General features: G+C 37.4%; 1 protein-coding gene across 1 annotated transcript in view; it reads left to right on the plus strand.

Moving 5' to 3' along the window:
* LOC114645588 (myoferlin-like) overlaps positions 1–23,872 on the plus strand; it is a 131,710-nt gene that overhangs the window by 41,570 nt on the left and 66,268 nt on the right. The window contains exons 12-19 of the mRNA XM_051922601.1: positions 2,450–2,532; positions 3,095–3,223; positions 3,368–3,477; positions 3,797–3,974; positions 9,809–9,933; positions 15,529–15,638; positions 19,115–19,307; positions 20,363–20,518. Coding sequence (XP_051778561.1) covers positions 2,450–2,532; positions 3,095–3,223; positions 3,368–3,477; positions 3,797–3,974; positions 9,809–9,933; positions 15,529–15,638; positions 19,115–19,307; positions 20,363–20,518 — 1,084 coding nt within the window. The remainder of the gene's footprint in view (positions 1–2,449; positions 2,533–3,094; positions 3,224–3,367; positions 3,478–3,796; positions 3,975–9,808; positions 9,934–15,528; positions 15,639–19,114; positions 19,308–20,362; positions 20,519–23,872) is intronic.

A 23,872-nucleotide genomic window follows, 5' to 3' on the forward strand; every position in this document is an offset into this window, starting at 1 on the left:
TGTAAACTGCCTTGTCCTTTGCCTGCACATTTTTATCACTGGCCCTGCTTCTCACAACACACTTAGGGTCAGTGGCAGCTCAATCTGCCACACTTTTCCCCAGCTCCATGAGCCTGAAGCTTCGGCAATGTCCACACACCTGGGCTAATGGGCCTTAGTAAATGGAGAAGCAGTGGTGTTGCTGGAGAGATGTTGGTCTCTCAACTGTCGCCATCCCTGTACTGCTGCTGCAAATGGCACTCGAAGTTACTGATCTGAGGCTCGAGACACTCCAGCACCTCCTCTGAGGAGCCTAGAAGGTTCCTTTTAGGTCTCCAAAGCACTTGGTGCTCTGCTAATTCAGACTGTAGGTCTTTTTCATGTCCTGCTTCTGACACCGATGATGTAGCTTCTCCTCTATAATAGCCTCAATTAGACTATTATTAACATAGACTGATATTAAATAATATTATGCAAATTCAGGGAGTATTTCTTATCTTACTTTTTCCTAACTTGAGTAATTCCCAAAAATGACTCATACATTTCATAGTTTATTTTAGAAGAATGCAAAGTAGGTATCAAGGGAAAATACTTTGTATACCAAGTGGTTTACTAAATAAGAAAAACATGTACTCTTGAGTTAATTAACACCTCCTCTGCATTGTGACTAGGAAACTAAAAACCACCCCAATCTGTTCAAACATTAAAGCAAGAATTTATTTTTAATTAATGTTAATAACATTATAAGTTAACATAAATACAAAAAGGAATTTTCAATTTAAGAAAAAGATTCTTTAAATAAACAAATATGAAGTAATAATTAAAGTATGATTCTTACAAATGGAGAAATTTAATCTGAAGTACCAAAACTCATTCCTCCTTTGAAGTGTACCTATGGCCATTCTGTTGTATATAATAATAACACTCTGACACAATTTACTAACTCGTCGGAAACTTTCAATTTCAAATTATCACGGAGAAAGATTATTTTGTGTCTGAAATTTGCCCATCTTAGAAATCAAATCTGAAATATGTGAGGCATATTGCATGACCTCCTTAATTTTGTCTGTTGTGTAGCAACAATGATGTGCAAAAACTGAATAACAGAGTTAAAAGCAGCTGCATATTCAAAAGCCATTCATTCTTTGCAGATAAGCACATTTGCAAAACCATTATACCTTTTTAAACTATTATTTTAATGAAAACAGTACCTCATGTGCCTACATATCTTGGACAGAGGGCTGTCGAAGCCCATATGGAATCATAGACTTGGGGTTTATGTGGGCAGAATCCATAATTGCTTGGTATCTCATCCTTGCTGACAGAAATTTTTCTTTGTAAATAATACAACTGACGCACACAAATTAAGTCTTCAATCAGGCACCTCCCACCGTGTGTACTGGAAGAGTATCTCAGACATTTCTTCATCTCTGTTAGCTTGTTATTGACAGGGACATGACTTAAAGGGGTCACCCTTCTGGTTCCTCTATGAACTTCATCAGTACTTTCAGTGTTAGATATCATTACCTATAGCGTGATCTAGACATTGCACTTTCAGTTCCTTCCTGAAAAGAGACTTTGATGCATCTGGAAGTTGCAATCTACTTTCTAAATGTCTTGGCTTTGTCCTTGAGGGAGTAATAACAGGAAACAGTGACAGTAACAGCTGCCTGCTCAATTTGAGAAATAAATCTTGTCGCAGGAGGCTGGGGGCCAGTCCCAGCCGAGATGCCTGGAAGGACTAGGAGGCAATGTGTACATCCCCGGGCCACGAGGGGGCAACCGCCCTGGATAAGGAGGGGACCACGGGGACCAAGCCAGGAGGCTCAAACCTACAGGGGCCCGTGGCCACCACTAGGGGGCATCCCAAGCTTCATGGAGCCCAGGAAACCTGCACTTCCGCCACACCTGGGAATTTGGAGGAAGGACCTTCCAGGGACGCCCAGAGTGCTTCCGGGTGCAAGGACAGCACTTCCACCACACCAGGAAGTGCTGCCAGAAGAGCATCATCAAGCACCTGGAGCACATCCGGGTGGAAATAAAAGGGGCCGCCTCACTCCAATCAGGGAGCTAGAGTCGGGAGCGGGAGCAGGACAAAGCTCCAGGGACAGGAGGAAGAGAGGCGGCCCACGGACATTGAGAGAGGATTGTGTTGGGAGTGTTTGGTGCTGGAAGCACTGTGTGTTGTGTGGGTTTAAAAGAAGTATTAAACGTGTGTTTTATAAAGAATTGGTGTTTGTCTGATGGCATTCGGACACACTCTCACAATCTACATTTCGGAGAAGTACGTGTGTATTTCTGTGAGTGAAGTGTCCTACAATAATTGCAATAATTTAACTTAAAAAGACAGCCACAACACTATGGACTGGCTTTGTAGTTCAGTTATTAATTCAAAGTAATTATTGCAAGTTCTAATATTCTCTGTACTGTACTTAGTGTATTTATCACATATTTATTTCATTTTAAACAGGGATCGTCTCAATAAGAATGATATTGTTGGGACAGCCTTCTTGAGCCTCAGTAAAATAGCTTGTTCTGGTGGAGAAGTTGAAGGTCAGACGATTTTTATTTTCCACACTGCTTTATAATGACATATTTGCACTTTAGTTATTATGACATGTATCCAGCAAAATCTGTAATTACTCACCAAATTATTTCTTGGACTTTATGAGTGCAACCTAAAAATTGCAAAAATGTCTTTATGTGTGAAACAAGTAAAAAAATGTTGTTTTTTTTTAACTGATTCACAGCATTGTTTTGTTTTAATATACAAGAAAACTAAAATAAAAATTCCATACATTTAAAAGCAAACAAAAAGTAAGGTTAACACCAGTGTTATCAAACAGGCTATTATTAAACATGCTGAACTGTTACATTTCTTTTTATTTATTTTCACATTGCAGGTTCATTTAATTGTAAATTTCAGAAATCAAAATTGAAATGTTGTTTTATTTGCCTCTGCATGTTTGTTTGTAATTTATTGGTGGCAACAACAGCTTAATGCTACTATTATTTGCCTCTTTTGATGTAATATTAACTTTTCTATCAACTATTATTGCAATATGTGACTTTCAGAGAAATGATATGTTGCCCTGGGTCATCACTTTTTTTGTAGCCACCACAGGAGAGTCTGAAATGGGATTCCTGCCAGCGTTTGGTCCATGCTATGTTAACCTCTATGGAAGTCCACGAGAGTTTACAGGATTATTGGATCCATTTGAACAACTCAACCTTGGCAAGGCTGGTTAACATTTTGTGGTCTTATTCTTCATGCACAGATTTATGTTGTTGAAACATTATGTTAGGAGCTTGTTCAGCACAGTCTGCTCACATTCTTAACCATAGTTTTAACAACTAAAGTCTGCTTTTCCTGGTTTTTCACAGGAAGAAGGTGTGGCCTATCGAGGCAGAGTTCTTATTGAACTCACAACTCAGATTGACGCCAAAGCTGAAGAGCAAATTGAGGATATTCCATCTTCTAATATTTTAGTGGCAGAGGTAAGCACATGTCATTTTATTATTATTTTTTGTGTTGCCATCATCTTTTGTATTATAATAGTGAAGAAATTACCAATAACTGTGAATGTAATTTGAGCACTTAAATGAGTAAACTACATGACTCACATTATATGCAATTTCAAACATACAGTATGAATCAGAAAGTAGAGGCCTTTAGCTCACAAAAATAATTCTTAATGAAAGATAGGTGTAATGTGCAAACTAGATAAACGTCAACAATTATGGATTCTTCTACTGTAAGTAAAAGGTGTATCTGTATTCATAATTTTTTCTTCATTGCTTGTGATTTACTGTATAGAAATACCAGCTGCGGTGTAAATACAGTCTGTGCACTGTATTCCATGCAGCCACCATGTTGCAAGAAGGTGTCGTGCCGATACAGTTTGAAGTGAGCATGGGTAACTATGGCAACAAGTTTGATAACACGTGCAAACAACTACCATCCACCACACAGTATACCAGTCCGGTGTTTGATGGTAAGTGTGTGAAAGAGAAATGATACAAAAAAACAAATAAGCATTAAGTGTATGTAGTTAAGATGAAGAAATTTATTAAGTTTCCTTAGAAGGTGTCTGCTAATTAAAGATCTCAATTAATAAAACACTTCATGGCTGCAGCAAAGTTTCTGAACACTTCTAGACAAAATAGATATTCCACATTGTCTTAGCCTATTTAAACAAAATACATTAAAATAGCAGCTATATTCGGCCATAATGCATTTTCAGGTGTGATCAAATATTTAGACTCCTTTTAGTTACACTTTTTTTACCGTCTTGGAAAAAAGTAACTTTTAAAAAACTGTTTATTACCCCACTTATTATATGTGACATCTGATGTTTGTGAGCAGTAGCGGTAGTGATTAAGTACTCTGTTCATAAAATATTTGTCAGATGTCATCCAACTCCAGCAGACAATATAATTACATTAAGAATGTAAAGTAATTTGTCAACATGAAGCATTATTTTAAGTCAATGAAGTGACTCAAATCACAAGAGATGCTTTTTCTAGCATAGTACTAGTGCGATGGTGTTATATTTAGCTGGTGTCTTTACTCTCATGGTTTGAATCTCAGTTCAAATTTTTCTATAAATTTCATGGGGCTCTAAGATTAATTTATACATTATTTTAAAGGTTTTTAAGATCCTAGGAATCTAATGGTTACATTTATTGTTTGTTTTAACATATTTAGCATTCTGCAGAAAATTATTGTTTTTCCTATGATACTGTAGTGTTGACGGTTACTATGTAGTTGTTAGTGTTATGAAATGGACTTTCTTTCAAAACAAAAATGGAAGAGGCCTCCAAAAGAAGCTGGGAAGCAGGACATGATCTTACCTGGACTGTCCAGTATAGGCAACTTTAATTTCATTCAGGGCACAAGGAAACCTGCTTGTTTCAGCTGGAGCAGGCTGAAAACAGGGAGCTGGAGAAACAGCTAGTAATGTCCACGAGATATCACAAAAGCCTCACAAGAGGAGGATAACCGTAAACCTTAGAGTATGCACAGATGGGCAAACATCCATCCATCCATCCATTTTCCAACCCGCTGAATCCGAACACAGGGTCACGGGGGTCTGCTGGAGCCAATCCCAGCCAACACAGGGCACAAGGCAGGAACCAATCCTGGGCAGGGTGCCAACCCACCGCAGGACACACACACAAACACACCCACACACCAAGCACACACTAGGGCCAATTTAGAATCGCCAATCCACCTAACCTGCATGTCTTTGGAATGTGGGAGGAAACCGGAGCTCCCGGAGGAAACCCACGCAGACACGGGGAGAACATGCAAACTCCACGCAGGGAGGACCCGGGAATCGAACCCAGGTGTCCCAACTGCGAGGCAGCAGCGCTACCCACTGCGCCACCGTGCTGCCCATGGGCAAACAAAGAATCACTATTAAAAAAATCGCTTATTAACATAACAAATATCAAAAATCTTTATATATAATCTTCATTTGGATCTTGATCCTTGTTTGTCCGCGAATTCACTGCCATGTGTGGTGTTCCTGCTGTGTTCAGTAGAGGGCAGTAGTGATGGAGGAGGAGAGGAAGTGAGGAGGAGGATCGATGGATGAGGTTGGAGTGTGGTGATTAAAGAGGACTGAAGTTAAGGAGACTACATGCTGTTTGTACTGGCTGAATACACAACACCTTGGTTGTTACTTCTGTTTACAAACACTGTCGATACCACTCTTTGTGTTTAGATCTGGCATCGACACCGTGCTTTGTGTTTAGATCTGGCATCGACACCTGCTTTGTTGTCGAGACTGTGGTTTTTTGTGTTTCTATCGACCGTTGTTGGCAGCACTTTGTCCAAATCGAATGTTCACCCACTTCTTTGAGTCGGCAGTCAGAGTATATAAGTCGGACACACTTCTGTGATTTTCCATCAGTCGGCGTTTGGAATTCAAGAAAGAAGCATTGGTTCTTCCTTACTCTTTGGATTGCCACAAAGCAACCTGTGAGATTGGAGAAAGGTTGAGAAGAGATCGCAAGAGGAAATGACAGCGTCATGAAAATGAGACGGACTGTGAACGGAGAGAAGCAGAAATGCTCCTCCACCACCACATAATTACTATTCAGACAGTGATTCCGAGTAGGCCATTCCTATCGAATCAATGTCCAAGGGTTTTGTTTTGTAATTTTGTTTCCCTTATAAAAAATTATAATGTTGTGCGACGAAGGGCCCAGTTCACGACAGGGAGCCCTTCACAGACAACTTTAACACGCGCAACATAGTTGGGCACACATGGCTAGTATAAAATAATAACACAGAAGAGTAAAAGAGGCAAAATGGCGTTGCCTGAAAGGAAATCCAAAGAAAACAGTGTCCAAAGACACAGTCCAGTAATCAGAATACTTAGCTAGAGCAAATATAATAAATTCAGGAAATCCCACCATAAACAGAAATATTTGTAACTCCAACTTACAAACACAATAATAGTTCCCACCTGCTAGGTCTCCTGACTCAGTAATGTAGCCAGAAGGAATTCCCAGGAGTGGTGATTGCAGGGTGGTTCAACTTCTTGTGGTTCCACACACAAAGAACATTGAACATACACACATTTAAAAAAAAACACACAAATATTTAATGAAATGTGAAACCAATGAAAATAACATGAAAGCATAAAAAAATCAAAATTAACAATAATAAAGAACTTAATATTCCATACAATCAAGACTTAGTTTAACAAAGAAGAAAGTAACATTACATATAATCGAGTCAAACTTAACAAACCTAAAATCAACCTCTGCCTGAGAGGAAAAAAAAGAAGGGAAAATATTGTTTCCCCCGGTATAAATGCTTAATGTAAAATATTATTAATTAGGTCTTGCTATGCATTTAAAACGTTTTGAACAGATCATCTAAATAAAAATTTCCAATCTCAAATAGTAGAAAACATCAGTTACCCACTGACTTATAGCAGGTGGGCTGGGATTCTTCCAGTTCAGCATGATAAGTCTGTGTGCTAATAATGTGGTGTAGATGATTACAATCAATTTGTCCTTCTCTACTTTAAGCCCATCTGGGAGTACACCAAACACAGCTGCTGATGAGTTAGGAGTGATTGAGACACCAAGGCTGTCTGATAGGCATTCAAAGATTTTTGTCCAGAATGATGTTAACTTGGTGTACACCCAGAACATGTAGCCCAGTGAGGTTGGAGCTTGATTGCAATACTCTCAGGTTAGATCTTGCCTTGAATATATTTTGGACAATTTTAACCAAGATAAATGCGTTTGGTAAAAGATTTTGAGTTGAATTGAAAATTTGCACATATGGAGCTAGAGTGTATTCTACGCATGCCTGCCTTCCACTCCTTCTCTGAAGTAATAAGTGAAAGATCCTTTACCCACTATACCCTGGGATTTTTGAAAGGAAGGAACTTTAAAACATTTTTATATATTACTGATGCTGTCCAAAGACTGATCAATATTTCTTCTGGAATAGAATTAGATGGTAGGTAAGGGAAATTAGGCAGTTTTTTTTAACAAAGTTTCTGATTTGAAACTAGTGAAGAAATTGTGATGATGGAAAGTTAAATTTGAAGCATAATTGTTTATAAGGTGCAAAGACATTATCTACATAGAAGTCTCTAAGTGTTTTCCAAAGGTTAAATTTGGTGTCGGTTTGAGAGGGTAGAAAAAATGTGATTATTATGTAGAGGTACAACAGATAAAAGCTTCTCTGTATTAAAATGCTTCTGCATTGGTTGTATATTCTGAGTGATTGATGGACAACTTGATTATTAGTATACTGACAATAATTTGTTTTTAATAGGGCACAAAGGAGGGCATTTGAAGAGTTACAGCAAGATTTTATTTGTATGGCAGACCAGGCCTGTGCATGTTCATCAATTGGTGCTGATTTCCAGGTCTTTATAGATTGTATATTTGCCGCCCACTAATAAAATTGAAAGTTAGGTAGTGCCTTGCCCCCTTCTGCTTTAGGTCATTATAGAGTCACCCTGTGGATGCATGGATATTTCAAATTCCAAATAAATTAGGTTATAATTGAGTCTGATTTCTTAAAGAATGAATTGTTAATGTATATTGGAATACTCTGAAATAGAAAAAGAAGCTTGGGAAGGATATTCATCTTGATAGTGTTGATTCTCTCTGCTAGTGTAAGATGGAGGGTATACCTTCTGTTCACATCTTGTTTAAGTTTTTCCATGCAGATGGCAAAATTCTGTTGAAAAAATCTTTTTATTTACTTGTGATATTTACCCCTAGCACTACTGGTAAGGAGGTTTGTGGGTCTGATATATACAGTACCATGTCTTCTGCACATTGTGATATTTTCTGTTCAAGACCTTCTCAGGTTATCCCCATTACCTCTGACACATTTTGAAAGTAATTTGCTAGCGGCTTGATGGCAATTGCAAAGAGCAATGGTGAAACAGGGCATTCTTGTTGAGTACCATGTTCTAGTTCGAAGTAGTTTGAAATAATGTTGTTGATACAGAGAGAGACTTCTGTTTTATCCATGCACATATATTTGGGCCAAACCAAAATTTGTGCAATGTGGTGAATATGGCAGCCCGATTCAATCATGTCAAATGCTTTTTCTGTGTCTATAAAGACAATAAGATCTCTGGTGTGTTAGACTTAATGGGTGAGTATATTACATTAAACAAACGTCGAAGGAAGCACTTCCTTTATCCATCTAGCTAGAATTTTAGAGAGTATCTTAACATCATTATTCATAAGTGAAATCAGTCTATATAATGGACATTTTAAGAACTCCTTGGTGAAAAGTTTGAGGTAAGGTTTTTGTTGTCACCAGCTTCTATAAATGTGCTAATAATAGTGGAGCTTACTTATTTGAGAACTTTTTATAAAATTCGACTGTGTAACAATAACACATTAATTATATGTTAATACATAACAGTTATGGATGATATCAGAGGTCATGTTAAGTGTGACATTATAGGTCAAGAGGTATTAGGGTGATATCATAGGTCATGGTAGATGTGGCCTCATAGGTCAGGGGGTATAAAGATCAATCCTTTGAACTTTGTTTGACTAAGCTTGTGGATTCCACCTAAAACTCTACGTTATGATTGGTATTATTTTATTGGGAGTGTTTATAACCTATTTTTGCTTTAATTTTAAATGTTTAACCAACTTGAATTTGAAAAAAAACTTTGTGTACCTAAACCCCACTTCTTCCTACCATTAACCCTATTCAGAATATGCTTTACAAAGAAAAGAATATTTTAGCATAGCCTACTTGTCTTTTTTATTATTGTTGTGCTTCTTTTTCCCTGCTTTGTCTGTTTGTTTTCTTTTTGTTTATTTAATAAATACGAGAAATATAAATGCACTTTGATTCATTTTTTCTTCTAAAGACTGGTGGTTTCCGGTTATCCTCTTCTCAGGGGCATTTTTCAGTATATTCAAGGTTTGAATTTTAAAAGTGATTGTCCCACTTTGGCCCTGTGCTGGCCAGAATGTCTGCTCTTGAGTTAGTGGTACTACTGCCTGGGGTTGAGGACTATCCAGTGGGCATCAAACCTCTGTTTCACACAGGTCTAGCTTTTTGATATTGGTTTTTGAGTCCCATGAGTCATTTTGCAGGCACATCTCACTGTAAACATTATTAGACTCTGCAAGGGATGATCTTTGAAACTATAATGTTTCATACTTCTGGGGTCAAAACTAGTTTGGTGTCAGGGATGTCTTGTACACTTTGGGCTTTAACAGTCTGCTATGGGAACTATAAATCTTAGTCATTTTTAAGTAAATGAGTGTCTATTGTGATGTTCAGGCTGAATGGCGTGTAACTATCTTGTAACAGGCAACATGTACTATTACTTGCCATGGTCCAACTTCAAACCTGTTGTGGTGTTAACATCTTTTTGGGAGGACATTGGGCAGAGACTGCATGCTGTTAATATTATCATGAACATTGCCGACAGGCTGGTGAGTAAAAACGTTAATCATATATGTTGTGTATGTTTTATCGTGCACAATTTATCATAAATAATAATATGCTTATAAAGGCTGGATTTTAATATGTCTTTGTGTGCCTGGCATATATGCCTCTAGTGGAAGTGAATGATTGTTGTGAACTACAATGGCAATCCATCAGTCACTCACCCATTCTATAAATTGGTCTGTCATGATGATATGGTGGCCCTGAAGTATAGTGTGCAAAAAACAAATTGATGAACACAAATTCAAAAACAAATTAAAAATCACAAATGAATCAGAAGCTTAACAGAACCAGTAAAGCAAATTAAAAACACAAAACAAATCACAAAAAAGAAAAATGACATGAAATGAAAAAAGAAACTGGAAAAACATAATAACAAATGGAAATATTCCAAAACAAAAATACAAAAACTAACCAGAACTGCAAAAATTCCTCAAAAATAAAAAATAGGAAAGGGCAAAAAAAAAAAAAAAAAAAGAGACTGAGGAGATTGTTCCTCTCCCAAACTATGTGACTCTTCAATTCCACCCGGGGGGGTTGGGGTGGGGGTGGGGGTGGGGGTGGGGGTGGGGGGTAAACGTTAACATTATTCAAAGTTATTGTCTGTTTTTACCTGCATTTTTATTACTCTTTAATTTAATATTGTTTTTTGTATCAGTATGCTGCTGCTGGAGTATGTGAATTTCCCCTTGGGATTAATAAAGTCTATCTATCTATCTATCTATCTATCTATCTATCTATCTATCTATCTATCTATCTATCTATCTATCTATCTATCTATCTATCTATCTATCTATCTATCTAAAAATGCAAAAGCAATTTATATAATATTGGTACAATACACTTAACATCCACCACTTGTAAAATTATAGTCTCTCTATTATATAAAAAAATCCTGGAATGAGACAAGATTTTTGTCAAGAGATTTTTTCAAGTCCCTTGAGATGAAACTTTCGCCATAAGATTTTTTCAAGTCACACCCTCCTCTCAACCATATTCAACCATGCGCATGGTACTCTCAGCTCTTATTCGTGTGAGTGCTTTTGACAGACACAGTTCCTGCTCTCTCAGCTCTTATAAATTTCAACGTTTTCCTCACTTTAAGTTCCCAATTGAAGAAGACATATTATGTCCAAATGTTATTGAAGAATTTCATCACGAAGGGTTATTAACAGTAAAAATGAGTACATGGGCAATCCTAGCACCAAGAAACAATGAAGTCAAACGAATTAACGCCAAAAATGTCAATCAGTTACATGGCAAATTGGTTAAATGCGTATCAATAGACTATGCTGAAACAGTTGGTGGTGATGGTGCAGAACATGAAAACATCAACTTACAGTATCCCGAAGAGTATTTACAACTGTTAATACCGTCTGGTCTTCCGCCGCACAAATTACTGTAGAAAGAAGGATGTATCCAAGAAAAGTAGTGTAGTACATCTTCCACGGAAAACATTACACAACAAAGGAGATCTTGATATGCCATTCGTATTAAAACGTTAACAGTTTCCCGTTAAAATAGCTTTTTCAAAGACAATTTACAAATCTCTGAGCCAAACATTCAAAAAAGTCATTTTATTTAATAGAAAGAAAGAAATGAAATTCAAACATGGGCAGTTATACATTGTGTTGTCACGATGAAAGTCCAAATACAGAATCATAATTCAACGCGATATTGACGAAAATTGAATTCAAAAAATTGTTTTTACTGAAGTTTTATATTAAAAATATAAGTTTAAAAAGTATTTGCGTGTTAATTTCAAAGCCAAACAGAACTAAATCATATTACGCAATGAATAACTCTAACACAACATGAAACATAATTTACTTTCAAATTATTATGTTTTACTATTTTTTAATATGGTTAATTACTCACTGTAATGTAAAATAATTAGTTCTATTATGCATATGTAACAATTCCCATGAAAATAAAAATCTGTTTACATTTACACGAGCAGGAGAACCGCAAAGAGGTTAGTGCGACGCGCAGGCCCGGGGGTTGGTGAGCGAGGCGAGCAGGGAGCAAAGCCCACTAGTAATATATAGTAAAGATTTGTAATATTCTTACAGCATTTTTTTAATGTTGAAGTTTAAGGCTATTAATTGAATAATGAACTAGTTTATGTATTACATCTGTAACTTTGAAGCATATTAATCATGGTTTGAACATATTGCATTGACCAGAAAATATTTTGGTGCACAGGTAATTTGGGAAAACTCATTAATGATGACCAATTCAAATAAATTGCAAGATCAGCGCTAAATATAAGATATCATTACGGTATAGCCTATAAATTATTATTATTATTACTATAAATGCTTTATTTCTCTTTACAAGGAAGACTGCAACCATGGCTGTTCATGTGCAAAAGTACACAATGGTTCTATAGACATTTTGTTTTAGTTTGTTGTGGGTGTAGTGGAGGATGCAAAACAAGACTCCACAAAAATACTGAGATGCAAAATTGCCTGAAGGTCACTACTCTGCAGTTTCAATTCCACATTCCAAGATGGATCCCAGACAGACTTCAACTTAAGATAGATTCAGCTCAGAAAACTTTAGGAGGAAGTTGAAAATCGAGGCTTGCAATACAACATGTCTGTCAGGCAGCAGATAGGCCAATACCAGCTCTGAAGTAGCTGTACACAGAAATGCAGTCAGTAGTAGCAAGTGGTCTTGCAGAAGTGGAAGCTGTTATAGACAGTGGCAGCACTAGAAAAAATACTAGAGATAAGACTTTGCATTCCTATTAATACGAGATTGGCTGCAACTCTTACTTATTTTTTCACAACCATGGTATATATTAGTTTGCCACATGAAATTGCCTTCTACAGAGAAGCATATTTTAAAAAATAGTAACTAATCTGCTCTTGTGATTTATAACGGAGATTAAGGGTACTGGAATCCCAATGTGATGAAAAGCCTTAAAACTTCCCGAATAAACCCTGCTCCACATTGTAACCTGCAAGAACATACAAGGCATTTTTAATATATATAAAAAAATACTTCACTTTAGAGCACAAGGGGCAAATTAATATATACTGTGATTATGATGAAATAACTTTGACTTGATAAATACCAAACTTACCCTTTAAACAGTTGCTATAAGAGACTTTGGAGTTCAATCTATATGATCTCATAAGTATGTCAGGAGAATGCTGTTTTTGTGTATCAGCCTGTACATCTTCTTATTTTTCTTGTGTTTCATCTGAGGAAGAGGAGTGGAATGATGAAGCCAGAGCTAAAGCCCTTCAGACTTCTGCAGAGCTGCCTCTCTCTTCCACATTTGTGTTCTAACACCAGACACCGCATGTCCATCCTCCATGATACACATACATTAACTAGGAGAGCTCAGGTCTCTTTGGTCTGCACAAGCCGATGATATGAAATAGAGAGATAGAAGCAACAGCACAGGCAGTACAATGTCACAGAGCAACACAGCCCCAGTTTGACTTGAACTTAGCAAAACAGAGTTTCACTTAAATGGAGGCTCCTACTGGCAGAGGAGGAGAAAAGGGGAAAGAGAACTTTTATTAAAAAAAAAAAGAAATTTCTCAGAAGTAAACAAGAAGCACAACATGCATAAATTATGATACTGTAGTTAAACAGAAATTCCGATCAGAGGGGAAAGGATTTTTTTTTTATTTCAGAAGTTTAGTTTGCTGCTCTACTAGATCCATCCATCCATCCATTTTCCAACCCGCTGAATCCGATCACAGGGTCACGGGGGTCTGCTGGAGCCAATCCCAGCCAACACAGGGCACAAGGCAGGAACCAATCCCGGGCAGGGTGCCAACCCACCACAGGCTCTACTAGATGTTAATGTTAACTTTACTGACCATCGGCTGGTGTCTTTTTTAATGATTTAGTAATTGTGGTTTGTTTGCTTGTTTTCCTGGGGTATCTAATTAAAACCAAGGAAGCCCCTGTACCTGACCAGGCATAAACCGGTCATCTCCAAAAAGTTCCATACTAATTAGTCCTCACCTTTGTTGCAGTTGATTCAGTTTGTCTGCACAATCCTGGTTTTGATTTGTGTGCTGTTTTTCAGGTTTTTATGTTTGCATTTGCTGTTCCTGATTGTTTTTGCATTTTTCAATTTGCCTTTGTGTTTTGTTTTGATGCAAGGAACTCTTTTAGAATTGGCTGATGTTAAGAGTCGTGTCCCACAGAGGTCAGTGCTAGGGCCACTACTGTTTTTAATATATATAAATGATTTGGATAGGAATCTGTGGTGGGCTGCTGCCCTGCCCGGGATTTGTTCCTGCCTTGCGCCCTGTGTTGGCTGGGATTGGCTCCAGCAGACCCCCGTGACCCTGTGTTAGGATATAGCTGGTTGGAGAATGACTGACTGACTGGATAGGAATATAAATAACAAGCTAGTTAAGTTTACACATGATATCAAGCTAGGTAAATTGGCAGATAATCTGGAATCCGTTGTATCATTACAGACGGACTTGGACAGCATACAGGCTTGGGCAGATTTGTGGTAGATGAAATTTAATGTCAGTAAATGTAAAGTATTACATGTAGGAAGTAAAAATATTAGGTTTGAATACACAATGGGGGGTCTGAAAATTGAGAGTATGCCCTATGAGAAAGATTTAGGGGTCATAGTCAACTCGTCACTGTCAACTGCCAGACAGTGTCCAGAAACCATTAAGAAGTCTAACAGAATGTCAGGTTATACAGCACGGTGTGTGGAGTACAAGTCCAAGGAGGTTCTGCTTAAGCTTTATAACACACTGGTGAGGCCTCATCTGGAGTACTGTGTGCAGTTTTGGTCTCTAGACTACAAAAAAAGTTAGCAGCCCTAGAAAAAGTAAAGAGAAGAGTGTCTAGGCTCATTCCAGGGCTACAGGAGTTATGAGGATATATTAAAAAAGCTGAGCCTTTGCAGTTTAAGATTAAGAGGTGACATGATCGAAGTGTTTAGAAGTATGAAGGGAACTGTTACAGTGGATCAAGACTGTTACTTTAAAATTAATATATCAAGAACATGGCGACACATTTGGAAAGTTAAGAGTAAATTTTGCACAAACAGGAAGTTTTTTTTTCTTTAAACAGTCATATGGAATACGTTACCAAGTAGCATGGTAGATAGTAAGACTTTAGGGACTTTCAAAACTCGACTTGATGTTATTTTGGAAGAAGTAAGTACACAGGACTGGTAAGCTATGTTAAGCTGAATGGCCTGTTCTCTTCTAGATTGTTCCGATATTAATGTTCTAATGTAATATTTGTATTTTTTTTTTAGATTTGCATTTTTGATTAGTTTTCTCTTTTTTTTGTGTGTTTTTTTTTTGTTTGTTCATGTACAGTACATTGCACTTCAGGATCACCTTCTGATGAAAATCATTGAATCATACCTCATCTTTGTTGTGCTGCCTATTCATTATAAGTTACTTTACAGTACATAATTAAACAGAATATAGATTTAGAGTGGTTAGCGTTGCTATATTAACAAAATATAACAAAAATACTAATTTGTATTGAAAAAATGTTGATAAAGTTGCTATGTACATCTTGTAAATGATCTGTGATATTCACATGACATATATTTCTCTTTTCTTTTATAGCAATCAAATATCTGTGTTTTGAAGACTGCAATAGTGAGCAAGGATTCAGAGACACATATAAGAGAATTATGGCTGATGTTGATTACTCAGCTTATTGAGGATATAGACATGTGAGAAATGATTTTATTAAATCCTAGTACCAAGAAATGAACTTATTCTCAACTTCCTAAAGTTGTTACTGCAGAAAATTGTCTACTTTCTAAAGAGAAAAGATTTATTGCAGGTGATTAAGTGCTATTCATCTCTGAAGAACTGTTCATGTTGGCTCTGGTACTACTAATATCCACTCCACTTTATCCAAGGCTGGATTAAGACCCCCATAGTCCCCAGACCCATCTTCTTAGCAGAGAGTTCATCATACTTTTAACAATGCAGCACATGGACACTGGGTTTTTTGGGACACAGCATGGTATTTCTCACTCTTGAATTCAGCACAAGACACAATCGCTCCGTCCTTCCCAGGGGTCCCCCGTGGTCAATTTGGCATGTAGATAATTGTGTGGGCCGGTAGGGAGGGTTATTTGGAAAATGGCCCCTTACTGTCACGGGCTCCTGGGTGCACATCCACAGAATGCCCTGATGGTGGAAACACCCCTGACTCTTTCTTTTATATGATTTGAGTGTGATAGTAATCACTGGAGAAAACATAATGTAAAATTCATCAATCTAAAAATATTATCTAACATAAAAATCAAAGGTAGATCAAAGTTAGGTTATGATGACATAGGAAATCTACAATTACACTACCTTGACTTTATTGAGTAAATTGCATAAATAAAGGTCTAAGAGATGAGAAAGGTTTGGAGTCCCAATGTGGGGAGTGGTAAAAGTGGATGGGTGAGATCACCACGAACCGAGTTTGATGTATAGATCACTTCTAGAGAAGTCCTGCTTATTCTCAGTTGTAACGAAAATAAATGAGGCACCCTTTATGCTGTGGGTTTTATGGATTTTACAGATAGGAAGATGTGGCTTTGATAGGCAGCATCAGGTTAGCATCACTGCTGTTATTTTGGGTCAGTGGCTTTCTGGCTCTAGGTAAAGCAGAAAGACATTACTATCCTGGTCTTATCTGCAACTTTATTTCCTTTTGTTCCAGTAAAATGGTAACACTCCTGATAAACTGTATTTATAGTGTAAGGTTTGCTGCTACAATATATGAAAAGTATCTGTAAATTGACAGAATTTTTATATAACGTAGCACCTCTCTGTGAAAGTCAAGGGGAAAATTGTTGAGCCTGTTTACTAACAGATCCAGGCATGCACCGTTTAATGTACTTACCATATGTTGTTTTCGGTTCCATGACAACTCCCCACCTTAGTCAATTCCCCACATTCCCAACTCCCCACAATTACAATTCCCCACATCACAATTCCCCACATTGCAATTCCCCAAATTCACAATTCCCCACGTCCACAACTCCCCACATTGGGATAATATTTATTATAACCATAGACTAATGTACTATATAAGACAGTCCATATAATGATACAAAAGCGTGCCCTCCGTTTCCCCACATCGAGCATTATTTTATTTAAAAACGCTACTTGTTAATAAATATGTAAAAATACATTATCCAAGCATGCATTTTTATATACAATTTGCCTTTTAAAAATTTGAAACAGGTAAGTTGAATTCTATTATTTTTTGAATCTTTCTTAAAACATGCTAAAACGTAACATTTTTGATTTTTATCTTTTTTAAATTACCAAAATTAAAGTTCTCAAAAATAATAGACTCTACTTATGGTGTAAAAATAAAAACACGAAATAAATCAAATAAAATTCTTCTCGCGCCTTACAACGTATCTACGTGCTCCGCGTCGCGCGCACCAAGTTTGCACGTTTGATAGTCTGTAGCGAACTTACCCTAGTCGGGAGTAAAGATAAACCTGTACAGTGGAATTATTAGCAAATGGAATAGGACCTTATCTAATTCATTATTTTGTACCAAGCATATTTTGTATTAAACTCATTTGTTCATTTGTGTATATCAGTTACTTGTATTTTGTAATCAGTAATGCATTTCAATAAATTGTCATGAAATAAAACTTTTGGAGATTAATTACTACTATTTGCATTTTAGAATTCCTTCATTATATTATTAATTCAGTGCACTCCATATTATCCCAATGTGGGGAGTTGTGGAAGTGGGGAATTGCAATGTGGGGAATTGCAATGTGGGGAATTGTGATGTGGGGAATTGTAATTGTGGGGAGTTGGGAATGTGGGGAATTGACTGATGTGGGGAATTGTCTGGGGAGTTGGGAATGTGGGGAATTGACTGATGTGGGGAATTGTCTGGCCACCGTTGTTTTCAACTAACCAGGTAATGAGATTTGTTCAGCACTGAAGCAGAGGGACACAGCAATGCTTTTGGAAACTGACCAGGTTTTCCAAGCATTAACCTCCTTGGAATTCCCCTAGGAATTCTATGTAAAAACAGTTAAGCCCGAGTGTCTCTCAGTTTAAGCCGTATTGTTTGCATGTACAGTTAACCCTGAACAGCAATTGGGGTGGTATTCTGCTGCCATCTAAAATAACATCATGCTGCAAAAAAAGTAATACATATTTCTTTGCGTTTTGCTACTATGTAGTAACTAATCAGTATTCATGAGTAGGGAGGAGCCTTCAACCAAAACACACAATAGTGTGCAAACGAAAAAATGTAAATCCAGTTTTAGAACAAACTGAAATCTGAACCATTAGTTGAATCATGTGATTGTGGTGACAATGTAAATTAGTCATCTGATGTAGACACAGATAGGGACACTGATGCATACAGAACTGCACTACTGAACCGCCGTGATATACCTGGTGAAGTAAGAAGTGTGAAGCTTCAGCAATGCAAAAAGGTAAAGAGACTGTAATCAAGTGAAACGACGAGACAAGACATTAGTCTCCTAAGCACTATTCGCCGTGCAGACACTTGTCACTATTCATGTCAGGGGAAATGTGTAAGTCACTAAAACTTGTGCTGTGGTAGCCCATAATAACTTAATGGGTTGCGTTGATGAGGCACTGACATTGTATCCTCCAATGGTCAAATGACAGAAAAAATAAGAAAAAAGTGCACAAAGAAACACCACTCTACTGTCCTGTTTGTGATGTCGGGCTGCGCATTGGTGACCATTTCAAAACATGTCACATGAAGTATTGTACATGTACTATATTTTTTTATCAGTACAGCAGTGGACACTTGACATACCTTCCCCATTGTATTTACGCTGATGTCTGATATTAACATGTTTCTGTTACACTGTTTTTTTTAATCAACATTTTTGAAGCATATGGTGAATTTCTGTCTACCTGATATTAGCTGTTAGGTTTTGCAAAGGTTTTGCAATCTAATAATTGTAATTAGCTCTTCGGTTGTTATGATCAATTTTGTAGCCTTGTCCTGTAACATTTGTTTCTGAAACAGTCCCCCGATTGATGTTTACTCGATTATGTTGATCTCTTTTGTAAGTTGCTTTGAATAAAAGGGTCTGCTAAGCAAATACATGTAAATGTTCATGTGTGTGTCAATGACCAATGCAACATTTGAATGATTTATTTTAAAACATGCCTTTCTACTTTTGTTTAGTGACCTGCTTCCAGATCTGAATGAAAAAAACAGTTTTAGTGTCCTTGACATCCACATGAAAAAGATGCGTGTCTGTGCTCTTCAGAGCATTAAGGATTCAGCCAATCAAATGAGAGAAGAGGCCACTGATGTGAAGGCCACTATGACTGACATTGAAGACTGGCTGGACCGACTTCAGCAACTGGCTGATGAGGCAAGTGATTAACTTAGCAAATGTACTGTAATGACTCTAACTGTAGTCAACTGTGATTGCTGTACATGTACTGCACTTAGGACAAAATAACGATTTATGTTAGCATGCTCATATTTTCTCTATAGCTTCTCTGAAGTAAAGACCAGAAATTGGCACTTATCTTTATAACCTCATTTACAATCATGCTGAGTGCGGATGAACAGATGGATGGATTGTATTTATCTGAAGAAGACATGATTCAGATACTGTGTAATTAGAACCCAGATTTCTGTAGGCTGCACATCTTTCATTACATTCTAAAACTGCAAAGTGGTTGATGGAGTCTGTATTTTATCTATTCATTAATATATGCATTCATTGACTCCACATATTAAAATAACAGTCTTGAGGAATGAGAGCCATCAGAGCTCTGTTAGTGGTAATGACACAATCAAGTCATATGCTGTACAAAGCAAAATCTTTTCAGATTTCTGTTCTACTGAAAAGCAGCTCACCTAAACTTCACATCAATTTTAGTCCCTTACTGTGTAGATTCAATCACTTTTCAAAAATTCATCTGGTCTAGAGACTGATTCCTTTTCACACAGATGACAATGGCAAAGTTCTTAGAACAATAGAGGTAGGCAAAGTGAAGATATGCGAGAAATAATACTATAAATTGATAATAGAGTACAAGGCTCAAATCAAAACTACAATAACTGTGTGACCCAGACTTGGTTTAAGCAGTTGTGAGAACGTTATGTAATCTTGTAAATTAACTGACAGCACTGCTGTATGAGCATTACAACTTAAATTCACAGAGTTTACTACTTTTGTAATACACCTTGAAACAAGTCCCTAATTTTAGAGATAGCTTTGAAATTCATTAAATGGTTGCTTAATTTGCTTCGCCTACAGAGAGAATCTAGCCTGTATTGAAATGAATCAGTTCTTACGGGGATGTAACTCCTAAATACAGTAATATGTTTAAAAGCATATACCATGTAAGGTTGTATTCCTTGTATGTTTAAAAGCAGAGAATATTTTAATAGCTATTCTTATTATGTTCTCTTCAGCCACAAAACAGCTTACCTGATGTAATCATTTGGATGTTGCGTGGAGAAAAAAGATTGGCCTATGCAAGGATCCCTGCTAATCATATTTTGTACTCTGCCACCAGTGAAAAGGCTTCTGGGAAATACTGTGGAAAGATTCAGAACATTTTCATGAAGGTAATGATAAGTAGCCAACAAATTATTTTTTTTTAACCAAGGTATATAAAGTGGTAACAAAAATACTCAATTTAGTGAAGTCACAAATGAAGCATTTTAAAGGAATACTCATTTCTGCAGAGACAACTTTTAATATGATTTTTAATGGAGAATGTAGATCACAAAATTTTCGATACAGTAAGCTTCAATGGAGACAAAGCTTGAACAAAATCAAACAATATATAAACCAAGCAGTTTAGCAAATTCATGGCTCATCTTTGGACCTTTTGATATATCCAAAACATGTTACATATGGCCAGCAATAATAATTAGTTTTCTGAATGACCCATTTCAAAATATGTATTTCTCTGTGTGTGTCTGTGTCTGTGTGTATGTAAACACGATAACCTGAGTACACTTTCACTTAGGGTCAACCAAATTTTGCATACAAGTATTAGGTACAAAACGTAGATTTCTATCAACTTTTGGACAATTTCTATTATCCAGAAGTGGTACTTTACCTTTTATTCATGCAGCTGAAGAGTCTGATTTATTCAACTTTACTTTTATAGTAATTGTTCAATATAGTATTGATTTGATTTGTTGTTGATGGCTCTTTAATGTACGTAATATAAAAATAGAAGCATCATCTTGCAGTTTACTCCTCAAATATCCATCCCCATATCTGAGCATAAAAAAAAGAAAGGGGAGACGACTTCGGATTTTTTAATGAGGTCAAGTGCCATCCAATCATCAGACAGGTTAGTGCAGGTGCAAACAAATGTAGTTTTCTGTATCTACAAATTCTCATATGTGTTGCTGCTCTCACTTGACTTTATGCTCTAACATACATTTTTTTCACTTAGTGCTAATTTTGGATCCTGCGACGGTGCCGGTCCTGCTCCACGCTCGCTCTTCCAAATTTGGGAGCTCTCGAACCCAGCACCGTTCAGTAGTGTAACTAGATGAGCTGTGCAATGAGGACAAATCAAACTGAGCAAGGGGATGGTGTAAAGGTGCAAAAGTGCTTTTATTAAAACAAGAAAAAATCCAAACAGTAACCAAATAAAGTGCAGTGCATCAAAGTTCCATAAATAAATAATCCCTAAAAACAGTGAAAGGTGGAGGTTAAAATAATAATTCTCTTTCTTTCTTCTTCTTCCCCCCTATGCACTAGCACTTCTTCTATTTATAATGGGGACGTGGCACAGGTGTGGTAATTAGTAGCTCCTGGCATCAATTACGGACACGGGCGATTCTGCACCTGTGCACTTCAGTGCAGAAACGTCAAAGCCTGTATCACGCCTGGGAACTGCTCTGGCTACACTACCACACCCCCTCCTTAATTTATTTAAAAAAACTGGCCTTTTATTCAGAGCCGTGGACCCGGTATACCACAGTCCCATGGCTGCTGGTAGCTTTCCTGATACACTTATAATGTCCAAGTAAATTAAAACTGATAAAGATGGAGAATAGTTTCATGAGAGATGCCAACACTGAATATGTGCTTGTGATGAGCAGAGTGATACTATGATCTGGCCCTGCATAAGGTACCCACATGTTTTCTTTGTATGGAAAAATGTGGTAGTAGTAGTTTGATAATATATTCGGGCCTGCGTTGGATAAACAAAGTGTTACTTTTCTAAACATTCATGCAAAAAAGTTGCTAATCGTGTCCCAAAATCCAAACGTCATGTATCCACTTGTGGTGGTGTAGCATAGTAATTCATGGAATTCTAAGGGGAACTTTAAAATAAACTGTATCTTGTATTCTGTGTTGCCCAGTGGTGACATATGATGGGGGGCTGAACTTGGTGTGGTCCTAAAAGAATGTGAAACTTCACTGGTGGTACAAATAAAATCTACCTTGGTATTGAAGGATGTAGTACATCAGAAGGTGGTATACAGTATGCCCCTTGCATGTTTGGTGTCTCAGTAGGGCGATAGGCAGGGACATGACTGCAGTACAGAGAACAGGACAACAAAGGAAGAGAAAGATAAAATTCCTAAACAACAGTGGAAGACACAAAAGCTCCCAAGTAATCCACTTAATTTCATAGCATACTTTCAGATGGAAACTATATAAGTAGTTGGGATATAACTTAGCACATAAGAACACAGAGATGCCATACCATGACACTTAGCCAAATTGCAAATGTAAGAGAAAATCATACATTGTGGTGGATTGCCGGCTTCCTATTCCGGCCCTCACCCCCAGGCCGCCAGGAGGAGCTCTCCCAACAGCATGGACTTGCCCCGAGTTCCAGCAGGGCCTCATGGACTATGTAGTTTTTATACACAGCTCTGCTGGATACCTTGGGGACCACTGGGAGTCGCTGTCGGGAAGCCCGTGGACTCATACGTGCCCTATAACCTGGAAGTACGTCCTGGTCACGTGAACAGGAGAGATGACGTACTTCCAGGTTGAAGATAAGGACTGTTTACCCTGACCCGGAAGGAATAAGGAATTGTGGACTGTTGGGCAGGAACACCTCCAGGTCAGGGTGTATAAAGGACTCTGGGAAAGCCCAGTACACTGAGCTGAGCTGGGAGGTAGGGTGGCGAAGTGTCTGGGCGAGGAGGAGAGAATATTATTGTGATTAGTATTTGTGATAGTTATATGAGTAGTGTGGAGTGGAGGGTGCTTTGTGCACTGTATTATCGAAAAATAAAAGAGTCTTGTACTTTCACCTGGTGTTTGGAGTGGTACCTGAGGGTTCAAGAGGTGGATAAACACCTCAACTGCTACAACATATAATTCTGTACTCTAAGGATACATTCATTCTCCATTTTTCTTTCTCACCATTCCCTTAACATTCTAGAGGGTGTCATTAGGAAGAACAATTCACTGACACTAAAAAAACCCAATGAATATATACAATTTTAGTCTTATTAATAGCAAATCTGATGCTCAAAACATTTTATTAGCAAGCTAGTCTTACTGGAGGAAATCACTAAACTGGTTATCTTGCCCTGAAATTATTGTAGTTGGATGTAGTACAGCGCAGCAAATGCGACGTAGAGAATTTTACAGAGATAAAGTTACAAATGTACTCTGATAAGAACTGTTTCCAGGTATTGGATTTTATTTGTGTTAAGTATTTGACAGGCTGGGATTGGCTCCAGCAGACCCCCGTGACCCTGTGTTCAGATTCAGCGGGTTGGATAATGGATGGATGGAAGTATTTCACAGGTGTAGTTTAGTTACCAAGTAGGTCTGTTTCTACATTATATCATGTGTGCATGATGTGATGTAGCACATTTAAGCATATATGAAATTTTTAATTTAAAAGGAATACAATTCCTGAGGTGTGCTATGTAGTAAATGTAACTTTTTTAAATGATATGCAGCCTGAAAGTTGTTCTACGAAATAA

The sequence above is a fragment of the Erpetoichthys calabaricus genome, chromosome 2 (genome assembly GCF_900747795.2).
Source record: "Erpetoichthys calabaricus chromosome 2, fErpCal1.3, whole genome shotgun sequence".
In the NCBI taxonomy this organism is placed as follows: Eukaryota; Metazoa; Chordata; class Cladistia; order Polypteriformes; family Polypteridae; genus Erpetoichthys; species Erpetoichthys calabaricus.